Below are 12,282 nucleotides of genomic sequence, written 5' to 3' on the forward strand. Positions count from 1 at the left end.
GAGAGCCCTCACCAGAAACTGAGCCTGCTGGCACCTTGACCTGGGACTTTTAGCCTCCGGGGCTGTGAGAAAATAAATGTGGCGAAGCCACCCAGTGCCTGGGGTTTGTTATGGCTGCCACAGCTAAGACAGGCTCCACAGAGGACACGTGGGTCCGCAGCACATCCTCCTGCCTTAGAGACAGGACAGGCATTGGGGTGAGGTTGCAGACAGTGCATGAAGCCACAGCACTCCCGCTCAATTCCTCTGGAGTCCAGGGAAGGGAAGGAGGCTATCTACCAAGGAGCCAGGACTAACAGCAGGGCAGGAGCAGTGGCAGTGAGGAATCCGGCAGGGTAGCAGTGAGACACGATGAGCTGAAAGGATGGGGGTCAGGGACAACAGTCAGATCTTCTTCCACTCACCTCGTGAGAGTTGGTGCCATGAGCCACTCTGGTTTTGCAAACTATGGGTTGGGGAGAGAAAAGCAGAGAGAAATTAGTGAGGCTGTTCACCCACAAGGCAGGTACTTGGCACGTCTAGAAAGGAACTCTAGCTGAGACACAGACTCTGGACACCTGGTATCTGCACTGAGGGTGACGTGTGGGTAGACACCCCCAGGCCAGGCAGGAGAGCACGTTGACCTGTGCCCCCTACCAGGACCCGTTTCTATGGTGTGGGTGGAGGTGGGACCCAGGGCCATGTGCTCATCCATCCTTGGGTGAGCTTAAATCCAGACGGCACTATAAACCCAGCCCCTCCCCTATGCTGGCCTGCGGTCTATAGCGCCTGCCCTCAGGTGGAGCTGGGATGGTACGCACTGAATGGGAAAGCCAAGCCGTTCTTCTCCAGCAGCCGCATGGTGTCATCCCCGCACAGGCTCGTGAGCTCCATGAAGGGTGGCGAGCAGATCCTGTCGTCTAGGGCAGAAGGGAGGCCTGGTCAGCACAGCTCCTGGGCAGCCGCCCCAGGTGCACGTCCTGTGACAGCCCGCCCCACCCCAGGGGCCTTCAGTGCCCCCACGCTCCTGGATCTGACCGTCCCCAACCTCTGCAGTCCCATGTGCTCGTGTGTGTGAACAATAACCACAGCCCTGCCGTTACATTGTCTAATAACACTTCTGTAATTACAAAACTTGTGTATGATCACTGTGTAAAATCCGAAGAGTACAGAAAAGTAAAAAATGTACATATTGACAGACATTACAACTACTACCCCACCACTGTGGACTTTTAGCCACGTGTACATTTACACACAGAGAGCTGTACAAATTTTGTAACCTGAATCCTAACTTCATAAGCCATGACCATTTTTTCTGGTTCAATAAAGACTTTCCCACCATGTGATACACTGGCTTAATAATAATCGCAGTGACAATATAGCTCTTAGCATGCGTCTGGCGCTGTACCGAGGGCTTTGCCGGCATCACCTCCACAGTTTGCAAAATAATCCCATGAGGAGGAAACTGGGGTCAGAGAGATTAAAGAACTAGCTGGTGGTGACACAACTGTTTCCACATGGACACTGCCTGACCCCTCACCTGCAGACTACTTAACATAATTGAGGGCATTGTGTGGAGCTCCAGAGGTGGCCTCCCCACCACGCTCACTGCATCTCTGCTGCATGCTCCAGCCCAGGCCGCGCCTGGTCCCCCTGCCAATGCCTCCTCGCCCTTCACAGCTTGGCATTCCTGGGCCCCTCTCCAGGCCCACCCAGTGGATTCTAAGGGTGAGCCCAACTTCCTAAAACCCTCAAAAGCTGACCTGTTCTGTTCATCCTGACTCATGCCCGGCACCGAGCAGGGGTAAACTGATTTTTTGTGGGATAACAAAATGTATTTGGAATCTCTCTGCTGATGATGAAATTACTGGTTTGTTATTATTGTTTCTTGTCATTGTCCCCCTTCCCTGATAAGACCACAAAGGTGGGACCACCCTGTACTTCAGGGCACAGGGGCCAGGAAAGGCTGAGTGTGAGCAGGGCGGGGGCGGTCTGCCACCCACAGGCTTGGAAACCAAACCAAAAGTAAACAGAGCAAAGCGGACTGTCTCGAGCTGCTAGCTACTTGGCTGGCTAGGAGGTCAGGACATTAAATCAAGGTAGATCCAGCCTCATTTATCTCATAAAAACAAATGCCAAGAATTACACAGGGCATATAAAATTGCTTTTATCTCCCTCCTCATCCTCACTCCCCCGTTCCCCCACTCCTACCCTCACAGTCTAAACTCCAAACAGAAAGATTTGGGGGGTTGCAGTTTCTCTGGGGCACTGGGAGGGTGGTCTGGAGCCAGTGTTTCCCGAGCCCCTGGCAGACAGTGTTGCAGGCCCTCTGCACAGAGGCCTGTTCAATCCCCAGCGGTCCCTGACAGTGTCCAGAAACAGGCCTCAAGGTCATACAGTGGTCAATGGCAGAGCCAGGACAAGGAGCCAGGCTCACCTGGCAGCACAGGAGAGGGGAAGTCAGGAAAGTCAGGGTGGGGAGGGAGGGGAGCTGGTGCTCAGCTGAAAGCCATCTTCCAAACAAGGCCCCAGGCAGGGCGGGAATGCTGTGAGGCCTGGCAGGCTCTCCATGGCTGTCAAGGGAGGAAGCAGTCTGAGCAAAAGCCTCCTTGCTGCAAACACACCGCCCCTGCAACCCAGTCCCAAAGGATATGGTGCTCAGGCCTGAATTTAAACTGGAGGGTTCTGCCGTAGGCAGGCTTCGGACGGGCGCTCACCAGCCTGGGCTCCACCTTTGGCCCCTCCTCCCACAGGAAGATTTGGAGGCTGCTGGGGTCAAACAGGCCACCTCCTGGAAGAGCTTCCAGACTCCCTGTGGCCCCCGCGGAGTTTTTAGAGCAGGTGAATCAGCTTGGCTTCCAGATTTCAATGCCCTCCACAACTGTCCCTCCCCACCCTGGCCCATCCAAGCTTTTACATAATGTCACTAGTGGCCAGTAGCCAATGTCTCAAAACACTGCATGTGTTCCATGCCAGAAACTGTTCAACGTAGTTACACAGTAACTCATTTACCCTGATAAGAACCCCACAAGGAAGCACTCCTGTCCCCTGAGAATTTTACAGATGAGGAAACTAGGGCACAGAGGTGGCATTTCCCTGCATAGAGTTCCATGGTGAGCCAGTGGTACAGCCAGGAGGTCATACCCAGACCATCTGACTCCCAGGCCCCTGCTGTTGACTACAGCCTCCCTCACAGAAAAAGTGCCCATGGAGCTCCCTGGCTCAAGGGGTTCCTGACAGCATGCTACTCTGCTCTGTGGCAAACCTCATAACAATAGCAGTGTCAACACACAGAATCAACCGAGGCAATACACCATATCAATAGAGGACAAAAACCACACGATCATCTCAATGGATGCAGAAAAAGCATCTGAAAAAATCTAAAACCCTTTCATGGCAAGAACACTCCACAAACTAGGAAAATAAGGGAGCTTCTTCAACCTTCTAGAAAAACCCAGACTCCGCAGTGAAAGACTAGACACTTCCCCTAAGACCAGGAACAAGATAAGGAGGTCTGCTCTTGCCACTTCTATTTAACACTGTACTGGAGGTTCTAGCCACGGCCATTAGGCAAGAAAAATGAAACAGCATACAGAGTGGAAGGGAAGAAGTGAAACCATCTCTACTTGCAGATAATAGGATCTTATACATAGAAAATCCCAAGGAATGCACATATTTAAAAAACCTCCAAAACTATTAGAGCTAATAAATGAGTTTAGCAAGGTTGCAGGATACAAGATCAATATATGATAAGCAACTGTATTTTTTTAATTTTTAAAAATTATATTTATGGGTCTGGCGTGGTGGCTCACGCCTGTAATCCCAGCACTTTGGGAGGCCAAAGCAGGCGGATCACCTGAGGTCGGGAGTTCAAGACCAGCCTGATCAACATGGAGAAAACCCGTCTCTACTAAAAATACAAAATTAGCCAGGCGTGGTGGTGCCCGCCTGTAATCCCAGCTACTCAGGAGGCCGAGGCAGGAGAATCGCTTGAATGTGGGAGGTGGAGGTTGACGTGAGCCAAGATCGCGCCATTGCATTCCAGCCTGGGCAACAAGAGCGAAACTCCATATCAAAAAAAGAGAAAATTATATATATGTATTTTAGACAGGGTCTCACTCAGTTGCCTAAGCTAGAGTGCAGTGGCACGATCACAGCTCACTGTAGCCTCAAACTCCCAGGCTCAAGGGATCTTCCCCGCTCAGCCTTCTGAGTAACTGCACCACCATACCCAACTAATTGGTAGAGACGGGGTCTCACTATGTTGCCCAGACTTGTCTCAAACTCCTTGGCTCAAGTGATTGTCCCGCCTCAGCCTCCCAAAGTGCTGGGATTACAGGTGTGAGCTACCATGCCTGGCCTCAACTGTATTTCTATACCCCAGCAATGAACAATCCAAACATGAAATTAAGAAAACAATTCCATTTATAAAAGCATCAAAAAGAAATAAATTTAAAAAATAAGTGTAAGACTTAAACACTGAAAACTGCAAAATACCATTGAAAGAAATTAAAGAAGACTTCAATAAATGGAAAGACACACAAGGCTCATTAATAGGAGATTTAATATTGTTAAGTGGGCAATACTCCCAAATTGATCTATAGACTCAATATGATAGCCATCAAAACTACAGCTTTTTCTTTGCAGGAAATGACAAGCTGGTCCTAAAATTCCTATGAAAATGCAAGAGACTCAGGACCACTAAAATATCTGGAAAAAGAAAAACAAAGTTGGAGGACTCACACTTCCTCAATACGAAACTTATTACAAAGCTAGAGTAATTGAGGCAATGTGGTACCAGCCTAAGGACAGACATACAGATCAATGGAATAGAACAGAGAATCTGGAAATAAACTTGTGCATCTATGCTCAACTGATTTTCTACAAGGGTGCCAAGACAATTCAAGGGGCGGAAAGAATATTCATTTCAACAAATGGTGCTCGGACAACTGGATATTCACATGCAAAAGAATGAAGTTGGAACCCTACTTCACATCGTATACAAAATTAATTCAAAACTGATCATGATCTCATTATAACAGCTAGAACTACAAAACTTTAAAAGAAAACATAGATGTGAACCTTCATGACCGTGCATTAGGCAATGGCTTCTTAGACACGACACTAAAAGCAAAAGCAACCCAAGGAAAAATAGAATTGGGCATCATCAAAATTTAAAATGTTTTGCTTCAAAGAGCACTATAAAGAAAACATAAAGACAACCCACAGAATGGGGGAAATATTTGCAAATCATGAGAAGCATCTAGTATCCGAAATATATAAAACACTATCAACAACTGAACAATTAAAAAGATATCTCTATTTAAAAATGGGCAAAGGATTTGAATAGAAAGTTCTCAAAATAAGACATATAAATGGCCAATAAGCACCTTATTAGCCATCGGGGAAATGCAAATCAAAACCACAATGAGACACCACTTTACACCTACCAGGATGACTATAATAAAAGAGACCAAAAATAACAAGTGTTGCTGAGGGTATGGAAAAAATTCCAACCCTCATACATTGCTGGTGGGAATAGAGAAATGGTACAGAAGCTTGGGAAACAGTCTGGCAGTTTTTCAAACAGTTAAACAGAGTGACCATATGATCCAGCAATTCCACTTCTTATACCCAAGAGAATGGAAACATATGTCCGCATAAAATCCTAAAAATGGTTCATAGCAGCATTACTCATCATAGTCCAAATGGGGCAACAATCCAGAAGCCCATCAACTGCAGAAGGAATAAACAAAATGTGATCTACCCATACAATGGAATATTATTCAGCCATGAAAAGGAACAAAGTATTGAGACATGCTACAACATGGAAGAACTGTAAAAACACTGGGCTAAGTGGAAGAAGCCAGACACAGAAGACCACATACTGTAAGATTCCATTTATCTGAAATGTCCAGAACAGGCACATCCATGGAGACAAAAAAAGAGATTAATGGTTGACAGGAGCTGGGGAAGGAAGGAACTGGGAGGGACTGCAAATGGGTACATTCCTTTGGGGGTGATGAAAATGTTCTAGAATTAGTAGTGATGACTGCACAATTTTGTGAATATAATAAAAACTACAGAACTAGATGTACACTTAAAAAAGGTAAATTTGGCTGGGCACGGTGGCTCACAACTGTAATCCCAGCACTTTGGGAGGCCGAGGTGGGCCGATCACCTGAAGTCAGGAGTTTGAGACCAGCCTGGCCAACATGGTGAAACCCTGTCTCTACTAAAAATACAAGAATTAGCTGGGTGTGGTGGCACATGTCTGTAATCCCAGCGACTCGGGGAGGCTGAGGAAGGAGAATCCTTTGAACCTGGGAGGCGGAGGTTGCAGTCAGCCGAGATCGCGTCACTGCACTCCAGCCTGGTAACAGAGCCAGACTCCGTCTCAAAAAAAAAAAAAAAAAAAAAAAAAGAAAGGTAAATGTATGATACATAAATTGTATCAATACATTAAGGGGAAAAAAAACCTAGTAGCAGTAGCTGTCATCCAGAGTGCTTGCCCTCTGCAGGACACTGGGCTAAGTAAATGCTTCACAACCACGGTCTCCTCCAGTCCTCCCTACACACGCATTGAGTCTTGTTCCTCATCCCCACTGGGTCTGAGGTGAAGTCAGAGAAGGAACAAGGGGAGCCCATCCTCCTCCAGAGATGTCTGGAGTCCAGATGAAATGCAAGAACAAGACATTTCCAAAGAATGGGCCACATCCAGCATCAGGCCAGACACCCCCACCCTTCTGAAATCCCAGGCTCTGTTAAGACAGCAGCCTAGGTGGGAGCAGGAATTGGGTGGCCAGGAAAGCAGGGAGGTCTGCATGGTCATTCTTGTTCATTCGTCCCAGGCTGGAGCTTGCTGACCACACTCTGAGCGGCAGACACACCGGCTGCCTGGACCACTCCTGCTCTGGCGTGGGGTGGGGACTCAACTGAGACTCGCCCAGCCATACTGCTAGGATGAGCTCGTATTCCAAGCTCGGGCACCAGCCTTTGCTGAAGGCAGTCTTGAGCCCACAGAGCACATGCTGGGAAGGACCCCATCTCTCAGTGGACACAGACTGTTTTGCATCCCGAGCTGCCCCCGCTCGGGTTGCTGGGCATGACAGGCTGCTATGTCTGCACCGCTTGAGTCAGTTTCTGGTAGCCAAAAGCATCCCGACACACCCATGAAGTGGGAGTAAATAAGAAACGTAGAGTACTACTGTTCCAATAACCATTCACCAACAGAAAAACATGTTGAGCCTCTACTAGACTCCAGGAGCTAACAATATAGTAATAAATAAAACAGAGGCATCCCTGTCCTCGAGGAGCTTACATTCTAGTGGAAGGGACCCAGACAATAATCCAGAGAGATAAATGAAATGTATAGCTGGCCGGAGCTGGCAGGGAAACATTAACCACAAAATGAGGGTGCCGGCAGAGGTGGGGTATGCGATTTGAACAACATGGTGAGGGGCACCTTCCAAAGACCGGGGGTGGGGTGGGGAGGCGCCAGCGAGGCACAGGGAACAGCCGGTGCAAAGGCCCAACCTGCTGCTGTTAGGATGTACGAACTGGACCCAACCTGAGGACGCTCCAGCTGAGTGGGAGGCTGGGAAGGAACCAGGCCCAGCTGTCTTCACTGGCAGGTGGCGCCCAGGTGCACCCCCACCATCTCAGTACCAGCAGACAAGCCCCTTCTGCCTGCCTGAGGGACAGCGACAGCAGGGGTTCCTCCCTCTCGATCACGAGAAGCTCGCAGTGGCGGCGCCAGCAGCTCTTCTCCCAGAATAGAGACAGAATGAAGACGGGAAGTCAGAGCGGGGAGCCCGGGAGGCTATTTCTGGTTCCCTGAAAAAGGCGACTGTTGCTTATTTCTCTACCATCCTTATTTTTGGATGGGAGGTGGAATGAGGCTTTCTTTGGTTGGATGGTGGGTTGTGTTCTTTTGAGAGTGAATATCAGCCCCTGGGAAACGGAAATGCTCCCGTCTTCCCTCTCTGCCTTTCCAAATCAGACGCCATGAAGCGGGAGGGCACGTGGAGATGGGCAAGTCCCAGCCACAGGCTTCCACAAGTCCAGAAAGGGGAGGGAACTAGTTCAAGGCCACACGAGTTACCAGCAGAGCCAGGAAAAGGCTGGCCTCCCGCGTCACACCTCATTACCCATCCACTCCACCAGGTGACCTTTCCCTCATCCGACCAGTAGCAGCTACAGAACTTACAAGAAAACAAAAGTTCAGTGACAAACAGATGGACCCGAGAGGACAGCAGGGGTGGAGGGAGGAGGAAATGAGCACCTGAAGGGGCAGCTTTGAAGCCAGCTGGCCCGACACTGGACCTGGGGCAAACTTCCACTAGCTGAAACCTTGGGCACACGACTTAACTCTGCTGAGCCTTGCTTTCCTCTCTATAAAATGGGAGTGTTGCTTCCCTAGAGAGCTGCTGGGAGGCCTGGCACACGACAGGCACCCAGCGGGGGATGCCCTCAGGGGAGCAGGCAGGTGTCAAACAGTGGCTACTGGTCCACATCCCAGGGTGCCCCTGCACGTGGGAGACCCCAGCTATGTGTGCCTCCCACACCGGCTCTTAGAGCTGCGCTCAGTCCTGCTTCCTGGGCCACTCCCGGTTCCTAGGGGCCCATATTATATGGCAGGAAACTGGGGCAAAAGGGGCCCCATTGTGTTGCTGATAGAGCAGGGCACTGGGGACAGGGTCAGCAGGATCTAAGTTCTCGCAGCATCTTTTTTTTTTTTTTTTTTTGAGACGGAGTCTCGCTCTGTCACCCAGGCTGGAGTGCAGTGGCGTGATCTCCGCTCACTGCAAGCTCTGCCTTCCAGGTTCACGACATTCTCCTGCCTCAGCCTCCCAAGTAGCTGGGACTACAGGTACCCACCACCATGTCTGGCTAATTTTTTCATATTTTTTTAGTAGAGATGGGGTTTCACCGTGTTAGGGTGGTCTCGATCTCCTGACCCCGTGATCTGCCCGCCTCGGCCTCCCAAAGTGCTGGGATTACAGGCATGAGCCACCGGGCCAGCCTTACAGCATCTTTTGAAAGTGGGGGTTGGAGTGAAACCCACCCCCGGACTTCTCAGGCCCTGGAGCCCCTGCACGGGCAGCTATCTCAGCCCCACACGCCCTTTCTTACCCCTCCCAGCACCAACCCATGGCCTGGGAGACTCCTGCTTATCCTCCAACATGGGTCAGGCACCCTCTTCCTGCTCACCTGGGAGCAGCCCCCTTGCTGTGTCACCCAAGGGCCCCACGCTGCTCATCTTGGCCAACTAATGATGCATCCACCTCCCCCACCCAACTGGGCACCCTGCAGGATCCACAGAGGACCTGGGCTGTCTGGGTTTGAATCCTGGCTCCATCTTATATCAGCCGTATGACCCTGGCCAAGAAATTTTGCCTTGTTTTGTCTCAGTTACCTCACTATGCCTCAGTTTCCTTGCTGTAAAATGAGGACTAGAACAGCATCTGGTTCAGAGGGCTGTTACCCCTCCCCCACTCATCGTCGTGGTCCCACTGCCCTCACTCAGAGGTGGCCAGCATCCAGCAGATGCTGAGGATGGGCCTCATGTTTAAACCCTGGCACTAGCAGGTGTGCATGAAAAACTCGCTGTACTATTGTCGTCATCACCTGGACCGTCATACGCAAGGTCTGCTGGGGAGGGTCCAAGAAGTAGGTCAAATGTCAGTAACACGCGAAGGAACAGGGGCACCCAGCACTGATGCCACAATGCCCAGGGCCAGGGAAGCCAGGGACACTGCAGGGAGGAAGCTGTCATGGCAGGGAAAGCCCAGGAAGCAAAAGGAGGGCCAGCCCAGTTGCCATGACTGGGACCGCCAATGCTCTGATCTGATATCTGTAAACTAGGCCAGTAATGCTGCCCACCTCCCGGGGTGGTTGCATGGATGCGGTGAGGCCATGCCCATGAGGGGCATTCGGAATGACTGAGAATCGTATTGTCCAGCCCTGTTTCCATGGATGCCCACCCTCCTCGGGGTGCCTGGTACCCACCAGCACAGCACCCCCAGCCTGCTCTGGCCTGCCTTCCTGGGACACTGATGGAACAAGGGCTGTGGCCCAGCACCGCAACCTCTTCCCAGCTCCTGGAATCGATGTTCCTGAAGTCTGTTAATCCAGGAAGCCCCTTGTTGGTCCCCTCACTCCATAATCATCATCTCCGCACACAAGCTCCTCTGCCCACAAACCACCATCCTACAGCTCTCACCTGTACTGAGACAGCTCCCAGCAAGGCGTCCATGCCCCGCGAGTGAAGCCCACAGTCTTTCCAGGCCTCCGCAGCCTGACTCTGTACCTTCCTGTGATGGGCTGAGCGCTGTTTCCAAGTTGATATTGAAGCCCCAATCCCCATGCCTGAGAACGGGACTGCACTGGGAGATAGGGTCTTTAAAGAGGTAAAATGAAGTCAGTAGAGTGGGTCCTAATCCAATAGGACTGGTGTCCTTATAAGGAGATTAGGACGCAGACACACACAGGGGAAGACCATGTGCAGACGTGGGGAGATGACGGCCATCTGCAGGCCAAGGAGGGAGGCCTCAGAAGAAGCTAACTCTGCCAACACTCATATCTGAGACCTCTGCCTCCAGAAATGGGAGGCAGTGCATTGCTGTTGTTTAAATGCAGCACTGTCATGCAGCCCAAGCAAATGAATATACTTCCCAACTCTTTTGTTTGTTTGTTTATTTGTTTTTCTGAGACAGAGTCTCACTCTGTCACCCAGGTTGGAGTGCAGAGGCATCGTGATCTCAGCTCACTGCAACCTCCCCCTCCCGGTTCAAGCAATTCTCCTGCCTCAGCCTCCCAAGTAGCTGGGATTACAGGATCACGCCACCATACCTGGCTAATTTTTTTGTCTTTAGTAGAGACGGGGTTTTGCCATGTTGGCCAGGCTGGTCTTGAACTCCAGACCTCAAGTGATCTGCCCGCCTCGGCCTCCCAAAGTGTTGGGATTACAGGCATGAGCCACCGCGCCCAACTCTTCTCTGACCGCACAACCCAAGATCGTTCCCAGCCAACCCTTGTGCCAGGTGGATATACTGTCCCCACTATATCTCTGAGATGGTCCCCGTTCCATGCCTCACTTGGCAACACCTGCTCTTCCAAGCATCACAGAATCCCAGCTGTTCTGCAGAGCCCCCAAGAACACGCTGTCCCATGCTGCTGCCTCGAGCGGCATTCACCCTGCAACTCCTACCCACAGTCACGTCTTTCTAGTACCTTTTCTGGCACTGCTACCGAGTTTTGTTGTTTACCTCTTGTACGCTATTAAATTTTCATATATGGGTTCTGATTCAGTAACTAGGCAGTATGTTCCTTGGGGACAGGAGAAGGCAGGCCTCAGTAAGAACCATCTCTCTGGCACATGTGCACGTGTGAAGATAAGTTGATGGATGGGATAAGTGAGCCGTAAGCACTGGAAACAAAAGGAGGAGGGAAGCCCAGTGTTGGCACAGCCTGCGAAGGAAGGAGGAGGGGCCTGCAATCTCCCGCCTAGCCACCCTGTGGCGCTGTGGGTCTGGAACAGCCTTGAAGATGGCTGTGGCAGGACCGGAAAGAGCCTGGCCGGCCCATCTGTAAGTTCAAGTGCTCTGGACTCATTCAGGCCCTGGACTCATCATCCAAAGTCACCTTCCCTCTGTGGTTATGCAGTTAGGGGGCGGGAGCCACATGCTCTTGAATTCTAGACAGGGAAGATGTTCTGTGCATCCGGGTGAACCAAGTTCCAGCCTGACAGCAGCTCTGGAAACAACCCAAATGGCTTTTTGGCCAGCGATGACGATGGCAGCCACCCAGTAACACCCACAGTCAACTCACAGGCACGTGGGTGGGAGGGCGGCACAGGCCTGAGCCAGGAGGGGGATGCCAGGAAGGGCCCGGGTGAGAGGCCCCGGGATGCAAGCGACAGAGAGACAGAAGTGGTCCCGATCTGAAGGGATTTAGAGCCAGAAGAGAGGGGCTGGGTGCACCCTCACCACCACAGCACAAGGTCCTGTCCACGTGGCCCGGCTGGAGGACTCCAGGCATCCCATCCTAGAAAGCCATGTGCCTTGCCCGCAGGCAGGGCCCCTCCATGCCCCTCTGGGGTGCCTGACTGCCCAGGCCCCCACCCTGCCCTCCTGCAGATTGGCAGAGCACCAGATCCCTCTGGCTATGCTGAGGAGCTGCCCTCGCCCTGTGCCTCCAGGGTACATCCCTAACACCTCCGAACTGTCCCTCTCGCTTAGGATGAGTGACTCATCTCTCCCTGAAGTTGGGGGCCCCTGGAGGGTGGGGCCCCCGCAGGGG

The 12,282-nt window shown here is 51.4% G+C and overlaps 1 protein-coding gene across 3 annotated transcripts in view; it reads right to left on the reverse strand.

Annotated features, from left to right (window-relative positions):
* The window catches only part of ITPK1 (inositol-tetrakisphosphate 1-kinase), a 180,000-nt gene that overhangs the window by 22,105 nt on the left and 145,613 nt on the right, over positions 1–12,282 (reverse strand). For all 3 annotated transcript variants that reach the window (XM_054666235.2, XM_016926632.3, XM_054666236.2), the window contains 2 exons: positions 801–899; positions 405–445 (listed from right to left, as the gene is read on the reverse strand). In XM_054666235.2, coding sequence (XP_054522210.1) covers positions 405–445; positions 801–899 — 140 coding nt within the window. The remainder of the gene's footprint in view (positions 1–404; positions 446–800; positions 900–12,282) is intronic.

Source organism: Pan troglodytes, chromosome 15 (assembly GCF_028858775.2).
Source record: "Pan troglodytes isolate AG18354 chromosome 15, NHGRI_mPanTro3-v2.0_pri, whole genome shotgun sequence".
NCBI classification, from domain to species: domain Eukaryota; kingdom Metazoa; phylum Chordata; class Mammalia; order Primates; family Hominidae; genus Pan; species Pan troglodytes.